Genomic DNA, 21,270 nt, shown 5'->3' on the forward strand with positions numbered 1-21,270 from the left:
CTCTCCACCCACCAAGAGCCAACCCCTGTTGTCTGATCCTGGTGTTTCCCAGCAGAGACACCCTAGTCACTGCAGACCCCAGCGCTTGCCCAGTGGTACTTCAGGCTCCAAGGCCTCTGCCACCTTGCCAATTGTGTCTTGACCCCAACCCCTCTCCCTCCTCCTCATTGTTTCCAGCCCCACCTACTCTCTCCAGGTCCCTCCAGAGCTCCCCTGCCCTCCACCTTCTACCTTGGGGCCTTGCCCTTGATGCACCCTCAAGTTGGAGGTCACTCCCCTCTTCCCTGCACCTCCTGGCATCTCAACCCTCCCTGCATGTAAGTTCAAGTCAGCTGCGATGGCTTAGGAAGTACTGCTGCAAATTGGGTCTCCGCCCCCAGCACCTAATTTAACTGTTGCCCAAGCCTCAGCGTTTTTTAAGCTCCCCAGGTGACTCTAATATGCAGCGAACCCTGCACGCCAGACTGTGTCCTCCTTCCCACCTTCTAACCCTGCTCACACCAGCCCCCCAGCAGGTCAGGTACTGTCCTGCATCACACCCATCTCAGTGATGACTTTGTATCCACTCGTGGGATCATACAACTGAACTGTGCATTCTGGGAGACCAATATTGTGCTCACCCATGTCCTCACCAGCCAACATAGACCTGGCATGTAGTAGGCCCTCAACAAAATGTTGTTGCATCAATTCGTGGGTGTATTTTCAGTTATCGAGGAAAGAGTATGTTTCAGGCCACTTAGTCCCTGGTCCATAATTTAGCAAATGAGAACGAGTGATGGAGCCAGAGATTGGCAAACCACAACCTCATGGACAAGACAGCCCAGTACCTGTTTCATACAGCCCCACAACAAGAAGGGACTTAACATCTTTAAATGGTTGACCAAAAAAAAAAAAAAAAAAATCAAAAGAAAAATAATATTTTGTAACCCATGAAAATTATGGAAAATTCAATATCAGGGTTTATAAATAAAGTTTTATTGGAACATGACCATGCCCACGCATTTATGATTGTCCGTGGCTGCTTCTGTCCTGCAACAACAGAGGAGAGTAGTGCCAGAATCTGTAGGGCCCTCAAAGCCTCAGGTACTTACTCTTTGCAGAAGAGGTGTGCCCACCCTGATATAAAGGAATTCTCTAAACCAGCTGCTGTATGATGTCACCATCAAGCACATGGAAGCCACAGAGCACCCTCCACAGCAGGACATGCATCACCCTGTAGGTCTGGCTGTGGCTGAACGTTTGTCTCTGGCCTCCCTTCACCAAACAAAGTCATCTTACAACACTTCGGAGTTGAAATAAGCCAGACTGGCTGGGCTCAGTGGCTCAGCCTGTAATCCCAGCACTTTGGGAGGCCAAGGCAAATGGATTGCCTGAGTCCACGGGTTTGAGACCAACCCGGCTAACTTGGCAAGACCTCGTCTCTATAATAAATCAAAAATTAGCCGGGCATGGTAGTGCACACCTGTAGTTCCAGATACTTGGAATGCTGAGGTGGAAGTTTCACTGGAGCCTATCAGGTTGACACTGGGGTGGCTGTGAGTGTGCCACTGCACTCCAGCCTGGGCAACAGAGTGAGACTCCAACTCAAAAGAAAGAAAGAAAAAAATCAGACTGCATTGCTCCAGAAGTTTTCCTCTTTAATTTTTCAAACGATAAGTTTATTTTTGACAGGAACCAAAGTACATCTCTACCTTCTCTTTATTCACCAAAAACTATTGTTTTTTTAGAATAGATGACAAACATCTTTTCCATCTCCTTCCCTAAGATCAAAGTAATGCCTATTTGCTGCATATTAAAAATACCAGAGTTTGGCACTTTTTTGGTCCCATCCAAATTAAAATGGTCCCAATTTCTACCTCAGCAATGACATTTCACCAAGTCTGAGAGCCAGAACGGAGCGTTGAACATCTGAATGCCACAGAGCCTGGTAGCAAGCTTTCCTTTTCCGTATAAGGTTTTATTGTTAGTAGTAAGCAATTTCCCATGTAGGTTTCCCCTGAAGATGGCGTCACCAAAATACCTCACTCTTTGACTCTAAAGAAAAGAACTGATGACAAAGACTTAGGCCCACAGCGGGGTTTGTGCGCTAGCAGGCCCAGCTGTGTAAAATCTGGATTCATTTACTTTGTGAACTTTCATCCTAATTCCTGATATTGGGCCAAATTACAAAGACACAAGTGATATTTTAAGGCTGAAAGGGGGAGGTAGGAATTCGATCTGTTCACACAGGCCTCAGGAAATTGACTCTGCATGACCGGATTCTTTAAATCAGGAGGCAAGGGCTAGGTCCAGCTCTATTGAGGCTTCCAAGCAGCAGTGGTTTTGAGACTGTGACTCTCCAAGAACTGGAAAGCACCAAGGATCAGTGTCAGCAACTGGGTCCTGCACTTGACATCCACAGGGACCCACCACAAATGAAAAGGTCCTGGGAACTAGAGAATTCTGCTCAGCTAACTCCATGAGTGAAAATAACCAGACTTTCTGAAAAGTGCACACAAAGATGGTTGTGTAGACACCACTGAGCTTAAGCTCTCTAGACCGGAGACCAGAATTTGTGTTGGGACTCCATATTCACACTACCAGAGCCTGCACAACCACAACTACCACATAGACCCTCATGCTCTTCATCTGCAACCTAGGGATGACCATTGTGCCTGGTCCACAAGGACACTACAAGACCAAAGAGACAGAGCAGGCAGAATGCACCACACAGCCCTGCATGCTGTGTGACTGCTGAACTCAGGGTGGTAGTGGGAAGAGGGGATGGCGGAAGTAAAAATAATATGTTCAGAATTTAAATGTGAATACGAAAAGACTAAGACTGCAAAAAACCAGAGACCATTGCCACCACTTCAGAGGAATCTGGACAAACCTCTAGCTCCACCCACATCGGCTCTGTCACACATTCTGGGAAGCAACCCATGGGGAGGAGTCCTGCAGCTCAGGGACAAATCCTCCCACATCCTGGGTGCTGAACCCATGGCTCCTGGCTCGGGGAACATCCTCTAACCCTGCAGACTCCATTCGGGTCCGGCCTTCACATCTGGACAGTCTCTGTGTATTCCATTCTGTGGCTTCCCCGGGCTGCTGGGAGCCACCCCATGGGGTTCCCATCCACACCCAGTTCCCATCCACACCCGGTTCCCCTCCACACCCGGGCGGGCCCCACTCACCCTGCTCCATCATCTCCAGCAGTCCCTTTTTGATGAGCTCCTCGCGACCCTGCCGGCTGGCCATCTTCTTCTCCAATGCTGCGTGACACACAAACAGCCAGGTGAGCCACAGGCATCACTGGGCCCTGTCCACACCACAGCGAGCACCAACGACCAACGTCAAGTTTACAGACCAAGGGCGGTGAGCCAGCACGTGCCTCGGGGCCAGTGACCTGCCAGGTGAGGTCCATTTGTTCAGCAATTTCACCTTTCTTCCTAAGCATCTGCCGAGCCATGTGCATAGGACGCAGCTGAGGGAAGCACGTGCAGTCAATTTTATAGCAATAACTTCTATGATTTGCTGGGAAAGCACTTCCACGAGGAACACCCTCTACACTGCTTCACTGGCTCTCCTGCCCCTCACCAGGTGCTCCTGAACTTACCTGCCAAGAAGCACGTCCTTTCTCTGCCCCGGAGGACTTTTATGTGGTCTTGTTAGCCTTAGCTGAATGAGTCCTGACTACCTGAACGTCTATGCACAGACCAGAGTCTTCACACAACCCTTCCACTAGAGGCTCTTCCAGAGAGCCCAGGTAACACTTTTGAAGACTCTCCCAGACAGGCAGGAAGGGAGGAGGCCAGCCCCCGCCCCAAACACCAACCCGTTTACCAAATCTTGCCAGTTCCTCCATCGGGATAACCCTTCCTGTTTCCCCATCCCAGAGTAAAACATCCCATGTTCTCCTGCTTCCCCTTCCCATCACTGGTGGGTCTTAATCCCCTTCTTTTCTCGAACTGTCCAGAAAATTCTTTGCCTACAAGTGAACCTCCATTTGTAAATACAAGACTACACAAACACTTGGGTTCTTTCTTTGAAAGATGCAGATAAAATTCCTGCTGCTGAGCCTGGGTTACGAAGGGCCCATGGGTTCTGTGAGTGCAGGAGTTCTGCCAGAGACCTGGACCATCAGAGCCGGCCCACAAGCCCAGCTATGCCTAGAACAGAGGAAGTAGACGATAGTGAAATCATTTAATTTATTCCAGAGCATTACTGAGCACCTGCTATGTTCCAAGTGCTGAACTAGGTGCCAGGGAGTCCCTGGGGACAAAACCAATCCAGGCCTCACCTTCTTGAGGTATGGGCTCCAGGGGGCAGCAGGCCATGGTATTCATTCAGTGGGTGGAAACCAGTTATATATTTATCGAGCATCTACTGTGTTCCAGGCACTGTGACAGGCTTGGGGGTACAGCCATGAGCAAGACAGGCACAGACTCTGCCCGAGGCCAGCATATGTGGGAGGACAGATGGCACCTGTCTACAAATGGGAGAGTGAGATAAGTCAGAGCCAGGGGGCTCTGAGATAAGGGTAGGGGCTCTGGGGGAGTTAGGAAGGGCTATTCTGATGGAGGAATTGACAAGAAATGCAGCACTGGGGTTGGTGGACAGGATGTGGGGGCTGGCCTCTTCCCTTCCTGTCCATTGGGTAGATTCTTCGAAAGCTGTTAGCCAGGGTTTATTGGAAGAGCCTCTGGTAGGAGAGTTGCACAAAGACTGTGGTCTGTGACTAGATGCCAGCCCCGATCAGGACACACTTAGCAAAGATGGCATGGCCTGGATAGCCCGATGGCTTGCCTGAGACTCGTTATCCCGGAGATAAAGGGTGATTAGGGGTTCCAGACACAGCAGGGAAATGACATTCTCAGGCAAAGGGAAAATAACTGCCTTTCTGGAGACCCAATTTCCAAGCCCATTTCCAGGAGCCAGAACTCTGGCTGACACTGACAGATGGCACCTTGACTTTGGGAGGAGTAACAGCTGCGGTCCCAAGGAGAAGGACCTGGTGAGGGTCCCGAGAGCGAAGCAGACCCACTGCCTGACACTCACGGGCAGTGGGCTGGGTGGCCCAAGAGGTCAGGGCTTCCTCTGCAGTGTGTCAGTGGCCAAGTACATCTGAGACCTCCCTGGGACAGGCACGAATGGTGTGGTCGATCCTTACCTGCCAGGCCACTGCCAGCTCTGTGTTTCCTTAAATTACCACTTCCTTCCCTCCCGCTAAGGATGCCTATGAGATCAGGAGTCTGACGAAACAATGACACTCACACTTAGAGGGGAAGAGGAGCCTGGGATATGTAAAAATGTAGGGCTGTTCCCCAAATTTCCAAAGGCCCAAGTAAGGGGCCCAAAGATATAGCCCCTGGAGATGTTAACCAGAGACCCCCCCCAACCCCCTTACAGGGCCCCAAGGCATCCTGATATGAACCTACACAGCACCGTGGGAACTGCAGGGCCCAGAGTCCTCAGAGGACAAAGCTCAGCCTTCCAATTCCACAGCTGGGGTGCAGGGCTTGCTGAGTGTTGGGGCCCTCGAGGTCACAGAGGTCACCCTGCTCCAGCCCCTTGGGCTTTTCTCTCCTGCACCTTCCCCAGGTAAGCACCTTTGCGAGGGCTGTTCCCACTGCTGTGATGCTTATCCCTGTCTTTCTTGAGGGCCCAATTACATCTCAGCTCAATGTGGCCTCCTCCCCTGGGTCTTCGCAGACCTCCGCAGACTCCTTCCTCCCCAGGGCCTGCTCAGCTTCTCTGCAGCCCCCACCGGAGTCTGTCACTGACTTGTGTGTGCTTACTTGGTTACTTGCTGCCGTTGTTACCCGACTGACTGCCCACCCTGAGGAAAGCCCTGGGTGGGCAGGGCCTGGGCACCTCCCTTTCCTTGATGCCCAGCACATAAGAGGTACTCAAGATTTGCTGAATAAGGATGCTTGTTCTGTTTGCATTTTGACGAGGAGAATTCACCAACCAACATCTTGGGTGGTTGAAAACCTAATTCTGTAAAGCATGCAAAATAGTGTGAGCAGAGGCTCTGCTGTTGGTATCAGCCCCCATCCCAGCCCCCTCCAGGCCCTTACCACCCCCACTGCAGGGCCTGGGCGCCATAAGCTCATTTGCTCTGTCTCTTCCAGCCTTAGTGCCCTGGAGTCTGCTCCTTCTCAGAGCTGGGAAGGAAGTGGGGACCCTGGGGACTGCCAGAGGCAACAGCCTGAGACAGGCACTTAGTGGGCAGTCTCCGAGGCCCAGGACTAATTCCAAAAGAGATACTCTCTCACTAATTGTTTTCAGCCACAGCTAATAGGCGTGTGGCTCAGAGGTGGAACCTGAGAGGTCAAGGGGACATTTCCTCTGGGGTTTGCTTCTCAGGACACTGCCATCCCCTCCGAGAGACCAGAGGATGCACCAGACCCTGCAGGCCAAAGTTCAGAACCCAGACCCGCAACTGCTGGCTATTGGACACCAGGTGAGTGACTTCCCCTCTCTGAGGCTGTGTGCCCATTCCTAAAACAGGATCACTTCTAACACCAGCCTAGTGGTGGCGCTGAGGGTTGGGTTGGCTCCTGGGTACCCAGTGCTGGCGGGATATGCTCTGCTGCTATGTCCTCTTAGGGCCACTGACTTTCTTGTCATCACTGCATGTGTCTACCCTTCTGTGATTCAGTCTCATGGCTGCAGTTTCCAGGTGGACTCTGAGGAGGCAGGGACCATGGGACAACCTGTCGCAACCCAGCTTCCCTCAGTGCTGAGACTGCAGGGTGTATGGATGCAACTAAGGGTGAATGGGGAGCCTTCTGGAAGCACTGGTGGGCAGGTATTGAGGTGGGTATACAAGATGGGCTTAGAAGCTGGTGGGCTGACTCTGTTCTCCAGTAGGTAGAGAGGCCTGAAGGTGTCAAGGGCGATCTGAGGGCCTCAACCCTCTGAGTCACCTGGGAGGTGCTTGGGAGTGGCGGGACTCTGGCCCCATCCTGGGCTAACAACTAACCCCAAATCTGTGGGCTGGGACCCAGACCCAGCATCTTCAAAGTGGGATTGCAGATGCAGGAGGGTGAGGCCAGGGTACATATGGGTGGGCACTTGTTCCTGAGTGAGGCTAGCATCTTGGCCTAGCCCTGCATGAATCAGTCTGTGTTTTGAACAAGGTCCCAGGTGACTCGTGGGCACCTTAGGGTGTAGGTAGAGCATCCCATGTGGGGGGCCCAGTGCTGACCCACCTCCAGGCCTCAGGATGGCCAAGTGGGACCTGGAGGGGCCAGTGGAGGCAGCTCTCGGTCATCAGAGGCCACATAGCACCGCCTGCCCCTCCTATGTGGGGGCAGGGAAAACACAGACAAGCAGAGGCAATAGCACCATGACAGTGACACCAGCCCCCGACCACAGCCTGCCCCAATACCAGGTGCTCACCAGACGTTGTCTGCTTCAGTTTTTCGTTTTTCTTTTTCCTCCATTTCCAGGGCTTGAAGATTCGGCCCAGGGTGGCCAGTTTGCTGTTCCTCCTCACAGGGGGAGTTCGAATCCCTGAGACCAGATACTCGGAGCGCACTGGGGGAGTTTGATCCATCTCATCTGGAAGACAGAAGCCAAGGAGGGACGCAAATGACCACCACACCAACACCATTCCCCAGGGCCAAGACGAGACCTCTCATCCCAGGGCTCACCAGTGATTTCCCAAAGCCTGGGGCCCAAGAGGGTTTTCGGAGCCAAGGGGACTTTCTGGGGCTCATACTGCCTGGAGTGAGCCCATGGGGCTGCACCAGCTCATGAGTATAGCTTCCCTTCTGGAAGACCCTCCCTCCTGTGACCCTCTTGAGGTCTGCTGGAAGAGCTCTGCCTCTGCCATGGCCATTTGGAGACTTCTCTAAGTCCAAGGTGAACCACTCCCTGCCTCAGGACCTTTGCTCATGCTGTGTCCTTCACACATGCCCTTTTTCCTCCAAGCTGCTGCTTTTAATCATAAACATCAGCTCTTCAGCTAAATATAATTTCCTCCAGGAGGTCTTGACATTCCTCCTAACCCAGATAGGGTTTGGCCCCTCATCTTATTTTCCAGAAGCTACTTACATAGGCACAAAGGAGCTATACCTTTTGGTGGGAAAAGAAGGTCACTAGAATTAAGAAAGGAGTGAGGTCACCAGTGTCCAAGTGACTGGAGGCTTGTGACTGGCGGGTCCTCTCAGGCCCAGTGAAGGGTGCCAAGCCCCTACCTTTCTACCTGAGGTATCCCTGGGCCACCTGCTGCCCTAAGCAGGCCCATTACGGCCTGTCCTGAAATCCGGGCTCTACAGAGCTCAGCCCAGAGAGAACCACATATTACAGCCCACAGTTCCAGGTGGCAATGACCTCTGCACCTCCAGGAACGGGCAGCCCTGGCCAGCAGCCTCCAGAGCTTCCCCATGGAGTCTGACTTCCAAAGGGTTGCACCTGTCCCCAGCCCGGGACCTGCACCCACCACGAGCCACTTAGCTCCTCTGAGGCCTCAGCTTCCACATCTGCAAAACAGAAATATTGTGTGATCACCCCTGACAGGCAGGGTTAAGAGAAAGCTTCAGGGTGGCCATCAATTCTGGAAATAGGAAAACATGCGATGTATGGTTTAGTGATAGTGTGTTATGAGCTATGTAAAGGAACAGTATCTATGTCTAGACTTTATGCACTTAATCAGCATACCATGCCACCATGGGCAACTCCTGGAAAAAATTCTCATTAGGATAACTTATATGGTATAAACAGTACAATAATGATTGTGAAGTGAAAGTCAGTTCCTGCTTAGGTGGGGCCAGGATTGTCCTAAGATATTCTCTTATTTTACCTTCATGATGCATCTATGAGCTACAGACCATGATTTCTTTAATCCATTTGGCAGATGAGCAGACTGAGGTTCAGAGCAGTGAGCCATTCTGTGGTCAGTCACAGAGCTATAGGAAATGCCTGTGACAGAGAGGACCTCAAGCAGCCTGACTCCGGGGACGCCTCTCACCTTCCTAGCTGCATGGAGTGGGCTGTAAGTGTATGCAGGGCTTGTGGCTATTCTCTCTCCAGTCATTATTAATTGGATGTTAACTGTCCAGGGATAGCTCTTACACAGCCCCACGTCGGAGACAAGCTCAGGGGTGTATTGTTAGAGTATGCCTCCCCATGGACTTGGCAAGCCACTCAGGAAGCTATGGCAATGACATTCTCCCCTTGATCCCAGCGCCCAGTGTCTGGCACCCAGTTGGGGGGCCCAGAGCGGCCAGAGGGCACCACCAACCACAGATGCACCTGGCCACGCCCCCCCAAGGTCATGCTCCATGTGTGTGGTATGCAGGGTCTCATCTCTCCTGGAGGCAATGTATTCTGTGTTCTCATCCTCTTTTTTACTTCCTCCGCCTACAGATGCCAGATGGGAGCGGGACTGCCAGTCCCCATGCCCGGGAGAGCTGGCTATCCTGAGCACTCTTGGCACAGGGGGAAGGAGAGGCCGGGTCTTCCCAAGCCTTGGGACTCACTTGAAGATGAAGGCAAAGATGAAGATACCCAGAGATGAGCATACAAGATGAAGGGGTGTTGTTGTCATTTCATTTAGGTCCCACGTCCCTCCACAGAGGATGGCTGACAGTCTCCAGAGACACACGCAATGCCAATGAAGTGAGCATGGGAGAGAATCTGGAGGAAGGGGAGTCTGGACAGGGCTACGGCGGCCACAAGGACTTAAGAACGTTCCCACAACAGATACCACATGGGATCCAGGGGAGGGTGCATGTGTGGCCTGAGCTTCCTAGCAGTCAAGGCAAAAAGGAGTAGCATACAGAACAATCTACAAATCAGACCACACACTCAGCTCCATTTGCCACTTGTATTGCTATAACCTTGGTCCCGTCACCCACATCCCTGCCCCAGTGGCCCAAGCTGATTTTCTAACATCTCCCATGATCTGACCCCTTAAAACTAGAACTTTCACCCTATTACTTCCTGCTCACTCTCTTCCATAGGGGCCATCCCTTTTCCTCTAGGACCAAAGGCAATTTAGTCCCCAAGTAGTGCAGCTCTCCATGCTCTGCCCCATCCTCCAGCCCCCTTACCATCATCATGGCTGTGCATCAACCCCTGTCAGTGCTTATGAAAGCTGGCATGCGAGGCTGAGAGAGCATGGGTGCTGGGACTAGGCACCCTGGGGCTCCCATCCTGGCTCCACCCTTCTCCCCTCCTGCAGCCACCCCCTCACCATGGCTTTGTTGGGGGTGGGGCTGGTTTTCTACTCCTTGATGAGGACAGGCAACTTGCTTCAAAGGAGGGAAGGTGGGAAGAGGGCCAGTGCCACCACCACTTCCTGCTGCCTCTGCCTCCTCCTCTGCCTCCTTCTTTTCTCCTTCCCCACCCCTGCTACAGTCACCACCATGATTGCCATAGTCAGCTGCCTGCCCCCACTGCTGCCCCAGTGGCTAGGGCAGGTCCTGGGGCTCCCACCTCCGTCTCTGACACGCAGTGCTCCTAACAGCAGAGTCGAGGGCTGGAGTGGGGCACCATGGCCCCGAAGCAGAGTACACACCTCTCTCCCCTTAAGAATTCAGCCTGGCATGGTAGCTCATGCCTGTAATTCCGGCTACTCAGAAGGCTGAGGCAGAAGGATCGCCGGAGCCCAGCAGGTTGAGGCTGTGGTGGCCGGGAGCGGCCACTGCACTCCAACCTGGGCGACAGAGTGAGACTCCAACTCAAAAAAAAAATTAAAAACAAAATTAAAAAAAAAAGAATTCACTCACTCACTGACTCACTCACTCATCCACTCATTCATTCACCCTCCCATTCCACAAATGTGCATCAACACCAGGAATCCTACTAGGCACTGGGTATGCAAAGGACAGCAAGAGCAGCACCTGCCTTTGTGGGCTGTGGCCACCTGCAGGTACGAACTATAAATAAAGGCATCAGTTAAAAGCCAGTCCCTGTTGGGCCCATGTAGGATGGCACCCACCATGCCTCCCTCTTTGTTTTCCCCCAACACGTGTCACCTGGTGTGTGTACACACAAGTGCTTATTCATTTGCCCATTCACAGTTGTATCTGCTCCTCCCGCCCCATCCGCAGTTAAAGTTGGTGCAGACAAGGCTTTGATGGTTGCACCCCCCGGGTCACCAGTGCCAAGAACAGCACAGGCATGTGCTAGGAGGGAGCCCAGATGACCCTGAACCAAAAGTCTCACAGACAGAAGAGAGGATGGACCCCAAGGCTACTCTACCCACGGTGACAAGGAGGGCTTGGGAGGCCACCCTAGCTGGGGGACTGGATTAGACTGAGGCTGTGGCAGGGAAGGGGCCGGCTGTCCCAGACAGGACAGAGATGGTAGCAAGGGGAGCAGATACACTGGGGAGGTGGGTAGGGCTATGAACAGGGGCTTGAACTTGATTCAGCAGGAGCCATTGGAGGGTCTTTGATGGAAGAGAGCCAGATGGCTCACTTCTCAAAGGCTCAACACATCAGCCAGAAAAGTCCAACACATCAGCTAGGACAGAGGCCTTCATTTCAGCAGCTCCTCAAGGGGCTCTGGTGTCATCTGTGGAGGGAGGACCCAGGAGGCCACAGGTGGCACCACTCAGCACCCACCTCTGGTGGAAGCATCCTATCCCCTCTGCCTTCCCCAAAATGCCCCAAGCCCAGGGCCAGATCAGGGAGGGCTTGCAAGGCTGTGACTTCCTGCCCAAGAACAAAAACTTCAAAATATTAATAGATATTGTGCTATTTGGTGAGGAAGTTACTCGCAGCCTCTCAAGGGTGGAGGACATGGGTGCTTCCCTGAGGGTGTGCAGGGACAGAGTGAGTGAGGGGAGGATGTGATAGAGCCTTCCTGAGCCCCGTGTGACTCACAAACACTGATGAGTGGGTATAGATGTACACGGCGGGTGTACCCCTTGTAGCAGTGCACACGTATGTGGGTGAGTATGCCTGTGCATGCATGGGGTAACTTTCTGAGGGTGGGTGTGGGTGACTCATGCACGTGTGACTGCAGCAGGAAGATCTGCCCCTTCCTATGAATTCTTTCTGTACCCCTCCCTGAGTTTCCCAGGAAGTGCCTTCTCACACTAAGGAAATTCTGGAAGGTGCAAACTCATTAGCAGGCTACCTCTCGCCTCTGAATAACACCAGTGCCAAGTTCCATGGCACCTCCGAGGAATTAGTAGTTAATTAATGAGAAATGTTTCTCCCACCTGGCATCTGTGTGAAAAAGAACTGCATGCAGCCTCAAGCTGGAGCCTACTCAGGTCCCCAAATGACGGATGGGACAAGAGGCCCTGTCCTGGCGACATTAGATCCTTGCAGCTCAGGGGTAGGCTCCAGTCTCTCCAAGACCTCCAACCCTCTCCAGGCTCAGGGTAGTCAGTGTCCTCAACCCCCAGTACCAGGTCCCCTTCTCAGACTCAGGGTAGTCAGTGTCCTCAACCCCCAGTACCAGGTTCCCTTCCCCTCCCCCATCAACGAATCTACAGACTTATAAGACAAGGGCTATTCTAGGACCAACACGGCAGCTGACATCCCTGAGCTTATAGGCTAATTTCCATGCCTGACATGAAGCCAGTCTGTTTTTTTTTTTTTTTTTTTTTTTTTTTTTGAGTTGGAGTCTCACTCTGTCACCCAGACTGGAGTGCAGTGGCCACTCCCGGCCACCGCAGCCTCGACCTGCTGGGCTCCAGTGATCCTTCCGCCTCAGCCTTCCGAGTAGCCGGAATTATAGGCTTGCGCTACCACGCCCGGCTAATTTTTTGATTTATTGTAGAGATGAGGTCTCACTGCCCAGGCGGGTCTCGAACCCGCAGGCTCAGGCAATCCACTCACCTCAGCCTCCCAAAGGTGCGGGATTACAGGCTGAGCCACCGAGCCCGGCTGAAGCCAATCTTTTTATTCACCATATTTCCTTCCATCCTAGCTCTGATCACTGTCAGTATCAGTTTATTGATTGGCATCTGCATTTCCCATGGGACTATCATAAGCTTCATGACAACAAAAACTCTAACTGTCACATTTGCTGCTGGGTTCCCAGCACCCAGAAGGTGCTCAAATAAACACCTGCTTGACCTGTGACTCCAGGGTGTAGGGCTGCCAAACGTTGGAGCCAGGTCTGTCCCTTGTCCACCTGACTCCAATGTCTACCCCTGAGTGATGGCAGGTATGTCTGCTTTCTCATCTCGCCACTAACTATTCCCTGTCTTATCTCTACTTCATAGGACACTGCCACCAAAAACACGACAGAAGAAAAGCATCATCTCACTGGGGCCACACGGGCAGGTACCCCAGACTATGCATCAAGTGGCTGAGCTCAGAGAAGGAAGGGACCATCTATTTGCGAGTTTGTTTCATTCATTCATTTCATTCACTTATAAACTCATTCATCAAGTATCAGCTGAGGGCCTGCTGCATGCCAGGACTGCTCTAAGTTTTGACAAAGTGGTAATCTCCATCAACATACTGTCTCCCACTATGTGAAGCTCATGTGTTTACAGAGGAGGAAAAAGTCAAGCATGGAAAGAAAAAGGGAACTTTCTAATGTGATAGGAGCTACCTCAGAGGCAACTAAGAAGTTGAGATATAGACCAGCAGAGGGTGGCCTCTATTTCTTCTTTGAGTCCTTCCTTGCCCCCCGCAAAGAGTTCATTGATAGTACTTAGTAACCACTATCTTTGAACAAAGCACAGGGCTAGGCTTGAGTAAGAAGAAAGAGGTACAGGGTACTTTCTCTGCCCTGGGAGGCCTGACCTCAGAAGAAACTACGGTGTGTGGAATCACCAGGAAGAATAAAAACAGAGGATTACAACTGTAGAGAAAGCAACTTTTCCTTCTTGGGGGAGGGAGAACTCTGGGGAGGCTACTGGGAGATGGGGGGGTGAGTGATGATATTTGACCTGCTGCTGGTCTGTACCTCAGTTTCTTAGTTGGCTCTGCTGTAACTCCTATCACATGATGAGGTTACCTCACTCTTTCCATGTTTGGTTTTTTTCCTCCACCACAAGGAGGTTGAATAGGAATTGAATAAAAGGTGCAAATTCATAAACACATGGCAGTACATAGTAATTGGGGCATGGATAGTAGTACAGAGAGGTAAGACTGAGATTTCCAGTCTCTGAGATTCAGAAGCCTAATACAATTTCTACATGTAAAATTGGGGTCCACACAGACAAGCTAGCTTCCATTAGGCCAATAATAACCAACACACACATGTAAACACACATACACAAAACTATCATCTACTATCACCACCACTGACTAAAAATAATAGAAAGACTATAATATATATAATTTATATGTTGAATATATAAATACATATCTTATATATTTAATATATAAATATGCAATATACACAGACTATAATATATAGACTATATATAAGCATTTGTAAGACTATATATGTATAAGGCTATAATAATAGAAAGATTACCATCTCAAAAAGAAATTAATTAAGTTGACTAATTATAAGTGTAAAACTAATAGCACTGTCCTTCGTGTTCTTAATTTGATGGCATAGATCTGTGCACTTGAACTTGAGCGTGATTAGACTAACGTTTATAGTCTATGGAATGAAAGAGAAAGAAGTGAATTTGGGAAAATGGGCGAAGCCTCATCAAGAAGAGCTGTGTGTGGTTGTGATGAGAGACATGAGGGCGAAGTGTAGAATCACTGAGGGACTTGAAAGTTCGGGCTTGTGACGAGACCACAGAGTCTCAGTGTGGACAGCAGACTGCAGGGGAGCAAGACTGAAGGCCGGATGGTCCAGGGACACTAACACATATGGAAGAGTCAAGAACCAAGGTTGGTTTTGTCATCATTGTCATCAGCAGTATCAATTGGGCACTTTCTGTGTGACAGCCTCAGTCCTGAGCCTGGACAGGAACCAGCTCGATCCATCCCATTGTGACCCTGGTGAGCAGAGAACTATTTTCATCACCTACATTACAGATGAGGCCAACGGAAGCTCAGAGCTGGGAAATAATCTTCTCATGATAGTAGGTGACTGAGTAGGGCTTAGAAGTCAGGTCATCTGCTCCAAGAGCCCTTATCTGAACCCCTGTGCTAGACCACACAAAACAGATGATAAGGTTGCCCCCTGAAATATGGGAGGAGGGAGGAGAAATCATTAAAACAACATATTTTTAAAAATCACGGGGAAGCACGAAGGTCAAAAGACCAACTGCCTGTGGCCAGGCTGCCAGAGATGTGGCTTAACTATCATTCACAAAAGCACTGGACGTTTTGAGAGACTGACCACCCCCATCAGGATGGACCTGAGCCTCTGAAACCAAGTTTTAAAAATAGATTTTAAGAAACCAAAAGCATTCTTGGTTTGCCCTCCTCCACCCCTGGAAAGTTCTTAAGCAGTGATTGACAAGGGTGATATTTTGAATGCATTGATCAATAAAAACAGAACTAGGGCCACACCTTCTAAGGACAAGATAAGACCCCTGGACAAGCCCCACAGAATCACATGGCTTGGAATGGAGGGAGAAACTGGTTGCTGGGAGAGTGGAGAGCAGGGAGGGACGCAAAAAAATAGGTGAGTTTATGGAAAAGATGGAAAAGGAAGAGAGAACACTCTCAAATGCCTGTGGCTCTGTTCCCAGAACCTTCAGAACCTGGGATCCTAGTACAACCCGTTTTCATGGAATAGCTGCTGTCTTCTCGAACACGGAGGAAACAGAGGCCTCAACAGCAGCAAAAGGCAATTCCTAGACTTGGGGGTCACTCCCTCCTCCAGTGCCTAGGACAGTGCCTGGCATGTGGATTTAATGAGCGAATGAATGAATGAATGAAAGATTGATTCTGTGACACAAAAATGGAAGCAGAATCTAATGCAGGCCAATGGTGATTAACAATGGCCTGGTACCATCTCAGAGTCCCTGATAACTGTAATTCCTAAGCCCCCTCCAGGCCTCGGGTGGACCCATGGCTCCTCCTGGCTTTCTCCCCACCCCAACAGCCCTTAACTCAAAACCATCTCCTTGCTCTCCTTTGCTGGCAGGTGCAAGTACTAAGAATCACAGAGAGGAAAAGACAGAAGCCTGACTGAGCTTTAGAGTGAATAACCAAGCCCTGGAAAACTGTGAATTGAACGAATACTTAACTTAGGAGAACCTATTTTTTAATGCCCAAGGGAGGGGACCAGATTCTTGTGTGTTTATTCCAGACAAACAACCCTAAAAAACAGAGACAATGTTTTCAGCCCCATTTTACATTTAGAAAACAGAGGCTCAGAGCAGGGAGGCACTTGTTTAAACAACTGGTGAATGGTAGGTCCAGCCCAGGCTCTCTGGTCTTAAGTTTACCATCTGGGCCTGACACCAATGTTTCCCAAAGTGTTTTCCATGAATCCTAGCATAGAGAGATGCTCTGTGGATAAAAGCAGTTGGGAAAACACTGTTGATACTAAAAGCCTTCCCCTAGAAAGCCTCACTCCATTATTAGCATAGTAAAGGCTCCAAGAAGTCCTGCAGGAAGCAATATTATTCAGTTATTAGCCAAATGTTCCCAAACAGATCTATCAGACAACTCCTATTTATACCTTGCTGCCTTGATAGCAATAGCCCCACAAAAGCCGTCAAAAAGTTTGAGCAAAAAACCCGGGACTAAACAGTCTGAGTGTATGCCTGTTAAATAGTGTTAATGATAATTTATTTTTGGAATATAAAAGTGTTTGCTTCAATATCTGTAGTCTAAAGGTAACAGGATTCTCTAAGATCTTAGCAGAAGTTGGGCCTCAACATTTCACAAGACATTAAGCTACTTCTAGCTTTCTCAGGCACCCTACACAGCAAGGATGCTGAAATTAAGACTCGATAAATGGGCATCATGGATACCCTCTGACACCAGTGGAAAAATCAAGACAGTATTAAAGTGGCTTCCTTTTTTCCTCGTACGTATTGTGGAAAAAGCAGCACATCTAACTAGAAAGCCCATCTGTTTAGTATCAACCTCATAATTCTGCCAGTGGTCGCTGGTGCCTGCCAGGCATGTGGTCAGTTCTCCAAGTGAAAATCAGCTCAAATCTGTAAATCAAGTGGGTCTGAAAATGCAGGATAGAGCTTGGCAGCACGAATTCAAACTTGAAGAGGCTGGGGAAGGAGCAAGGTAGGATCTGGGAAACTGGCATTGCTGTTGTCATCACCATTGTCCTTTTTTGATATCTGGCTTCATAGGATGCTGCTACATTCACACATAAGCAAATTCTTGCATAAAAATTATTGTGCAACAAGCCCACCTATATCTTTGCAAAGACTAAAAGCTACATTTAGAGACATCCTTCCTAAAGATCATATTTTACAGGGAATAAAAAAATGAGCATATCAGAAAAAGGACAAAAAAGTGAAATAACACATCAGGAGACTTTAGCATTGCAGCATACATCTAGACAAATAATGCTGCTCAGCATCTCCAGAATCTGAGTTGCAGCTCTGACTTTCTAAACCTAAAGCATAAGGAAAGGTCCTTAGAGAATGTCACCGAAAGTTTAAAGACAATCAAGAGTCCATTTAAAAATATGTATACTCTAGCATTTTTCGGAGGGATTAAACACATTTAAGTGCTGGGAAGATTCTGAGCCAACAGATTTGTGTTTTGAAAATGCAACTCTCACTCACTTTGCTTAGGTCAGAGATTGGCAAACATCTTCTGCAAAGGGCCAGATAATACATATCTGAAGCTTTGCCAGCTATACAATCCCTGTTATGACCACTGGGCTTGGCCACAACCAGGGGAAAAGCAGCCACAAGTGATATGCAAATCAATGGGTGTGGCTACATTGCAATAAAACTTTATTTACAAAAACTGGTGTCAAGCGAATTTGGTCCACACGTTTGACAACCCCTGCCTCAGGCAGTCCCCTTTGTTAATGTCTTCAGACATTAACAGCACCCCAAGAAAAAAAAGAGAGGGAAGGAATGGTTCTGAATCCTTACCCATATCCACTTCTAGCCCCTGGGGAGTGGGCCAGCATCCCTGTCCCTGCTCAACACTGCAGCCTCCTGGTTTCCAGCTTCTACTCCTGCCCATCCAAACACGGCCTTGCATCACTTACCCACTTAAAAACAACACCTCTTATCAACAAGAGTGCCTGAACAAAACGTATTTGTATACCTAACCCTTAGCTGTACTCTACAATATCATAATAAAAAATATTGATTATAAAAATTTAAAAAAAGTAGTAACTTTTAGGATGAAATATGAAACCTCAATGGTGACCCCAACCCATGGCATCCCTTTTTGGAATGTATCTAGCTCCTAACCTTTCCGTACTCCACACTCAGTTATATCTCTCTTCCACTCCTCTCTCACTGAGCATTCTCCCAACACAGGGCTGCCTCCCATGACATCCCCTCTGGAGGCAACACTTTTTCCTGATGAACTCCTACTCATCCCTCATGGTCCCATCCTTCACACCCACCTGTTAGGTTTCCTGTTATTTTTCCACTATAGCCTTCAGGACAATTTATAATTAGCTCTTGATGCAGGTGTTTATTAGGTTTATGTCCATCTTGGCAACTTGACCATGAGAGCAGAGACGAAGTGTGTCTTGTACAGATGCCTCTGCAGACTCTAAAACAGAGCCCAGGAGGGCCCAGCCAGGGCTCAATACCTATTTGCATTCAAAAGGAAATAAGTTGAAGATTCTCCTCTGCTCAAGTTCACAGCCCTACCTGTAGAAGCCAGTCTAGGCACATCTGAAGGTTAAAATCCTCCCAGAGCCGAGCACATTTCTGGAGATTAACCAAGTTCAGGTCTTTCATGAATTTGACAAGTTTCTCTGCACCCTGAGGAGAGCTTTCACGTAAGTATCCAGGAGCCCTGCCAGAGTATCTGGAACCACCTGTGCTTTTGATGTCACTGTGGCTACTAGCTTCAGCGCGGCCCCTGCTCAGCGCTGGTCCTCGGGGATTGTCACAGAAGTGGCAGAGTGAGATGGAAACAGTCCAACACACCAGCAAGTCAAGCAGCCTGGCCATCCCGGGAGCAGCCAGCAGCTGGTGACAGGGCCCGTCCTTCTGGGAAACTGTTCCTGTGACAGCACTTAAAGGGCACTGCTGTTGTTGAGGAACTGCTCCCTCTGTGCCCCCCAGGGAGGGCCCACCAGATGGGCAGATGCATGGTGAACATCCCTGGGGTGGCAATCACTCTCCATCATCCTCGGAAACTGAGGAGTCACTCTGGTTTCCAACAAGTAATCTGGGTGGTGCAGCCGGCTCTGCCCACTGCCCGCCCACTCCACACACTACACTGACCCACTCAAGTCCCGTTCCACCCAGCCCTGCCCTTGCAGGGAACAGGAGTCTGGGAGTGGGGACAGCTGAGTAGTGTGAGTTCCCTACATCCACCCTCCCAAGCCCCCTGGACTCCCGCAATGTCCTTCCTTGGGGGTCATACTACACACACCTCTAAGCCTGCCGTACCCTGCATCAGCTCCAGTGGCTGCCACTGGAGTTAGGAATCGCCTTGGTCCTCAAAGTCCCATGACCTATCCCTTGTCCACCAACTCCAGCCTCATAGGTCTCTGCAACTTGCCCAAGCTCCACCCACCTCCAGACCCCAGACCAGCATTCCCACGAGGAAGACTCCGCCCACCTTTGCAAATCTGCCTCCTCCTCATCACTCGAGTTTTGGGTGCAAACCACCTCCTGGTCTGCCTGAGCAATAGGGAGACACCCTGGCACTTCCCCACCACCCTGGAATTCTCTGCACTGCCTGGGCTCCCTCTAACCAGCTCTTATTTCACTGACTTGGTGATGTCTGTGCCACCCTGCTGGTGTGACCTTGTCCCCAGTGAGTGAATTAATGAATAGAAGAGACGTCACAGAGATTCAGATGGGCATCTGTAGTCAGAAAGGATCTGTCTTCAGGCTCAGGCAGACTTTCTGGGAAAGCGATGACATCCACAATCAATTTTTGAAAAATCAGGGGAGGTAAGTAAGCTGCAATAATAATAATAATAACAATGACGGCTGGGTGCAGAGGCTCAAGCTTGTAACCCTAGCACTTTGGAAGGCTGAGATGAGGGGATTGCCTGAGCCCACAGGTTCAAGAACAGCCTGGGCAACTTGGCAAGCCCTCATCTCTATAATAAATAAAAAAAATTAGCCAGGCATGGTAGCACACACCTGTAGTTCTGGCTACTTGGAAGACTGAGGCAGAAGGAGTGCTTGAACCCAGCAGGTTGTTGCTGGGGTGGTCATGAGCATGCCATTGCACTTCAGCCTGGGCAACGGAGTGAGACTCCAACTCAAAATAATAATAATAATAGGAATTATTTGCATAATTCTTCGCATCTTTGTCACAGCACCAGATTGCACCAGACACTCATACCCCCAGCAGGTCTGACCTAACATTCTGGAGACACTGCTGGGAGTGTTACCTAATAATAACCTAACAACTGCTCTGTGCAGGTGCTTGGGCAATGCCAGTGAGCAAAACTAAGGATGGTGCCTGCCCTCTCTGAGCACACAGCACCCCTGCTCACACCCCCATGGGCTCACACCCATCTGGATTCATACCTCCTGGACTCACAGCCCCTGGGACCACATCTACCTGGGTTCACACTCCCCTGGACTCACATATTCTGGACTCACACCCGCCTGGACTCACACTTCCTGGGCTCATACCCAACTAGACTCACACCCCCTGGGACTACATCTACCTGGGCTCACAATCCCTGGGTCCACATCCACCTGGGCTCGCATCCACCTAGACTCATACCCCTGGGACCATACCCACCTGAACTCACACTCCCCTGGATTCACACCCACCTGGACTCATACCTACCTGGACTCACACTCACCTGGACCCACACCCATCTGGGTTCATACCCATCTGGACTCACAGTCCCTGACCTCACACCCACCTAGACTCATACCCCCTGGGACTACACACACCTGGGCTCACACCCCCAGGACCACACCTATCTGGGCTCACACCCATCTAGACTCATATCCCCTGGGATCATACCCACCTGAACTCACACTCCCCTGGACTCACACCTACTGGACTTACCCACCTGGACTCACACCTACCTGGGCTCAGGACAATACCCACCTGGGCTCATACCACCTGGATTCAAACCCACCTGGACTCACACCCATCTGGGTTCACACCCATCTGGAATCACAGTCCCTGGACTCACATCCCCCTGGACTCACACCCACCTAAACTTATACTCACCTAGACTCACCCCCCCCCAAGTTCACATCCCCTGGCCCACCTGGACTCTGACCACTAGGACTAACACCCACCTGGCACAGAGATGTCCGTTCATAATTGGAACACATCATGGCTGCATAAGTAA

The 21,270-nt window shown here is 50.2% G+C and overlaps 1 protein-coding gene across 2 annotated transcripts in view; it reads right to left on the reverse strand.

Moving 5' to 3' along the window:
- The window catches only part of PHACTR3 (phosphatase and actin regulator 3), a 231,090-nt gene that overhangs the window by 108,997 nt on the left and 100,823 nt on the right, over positions 1-21,270 (reverse strand). The window contains exons 2-3 of one of the 2 annotated variants that reach the window (XM_008069079.1): positions 7,387-7,548; positions 3,174-3,251 (exon numbers count right to left, since the gene is read on the reverse strand). In XM_008069079.1, coding sequence (XP_008067270.1) covers positions 3,174-3,251; positions 7,387-7,543 — 235 coding nt within the window. In that variant the 5' untranslated portion in view covers positions 7,544-7,548. Of the gene's footprint in view, positions 1-3,173; positions 3,252-7,386; positions 7,877-21,270 lie in introns of those variants that run through there. The other variant, XM_008069078.2, reaches the window with a different exon arrangement.

This window comes from Carlito syrichta, unplaced genomic scaffold (genome assembly GCF_000164805.1).
Source record: "Carlito syrichta isolate Samal-C Ts95f unplaced genomic scaffold, Tarsius_syrichta-2.0.1 Scaffold311804, whole genome shotgun sequence".
In the NCBI taxonomy this organism is placed as follows: domain Eukaryota; kingdom Metazoa; phylum Chordata; class Mammalia; order Primates; family Tarsiidae; genus Carlito; species Carlito syrichta.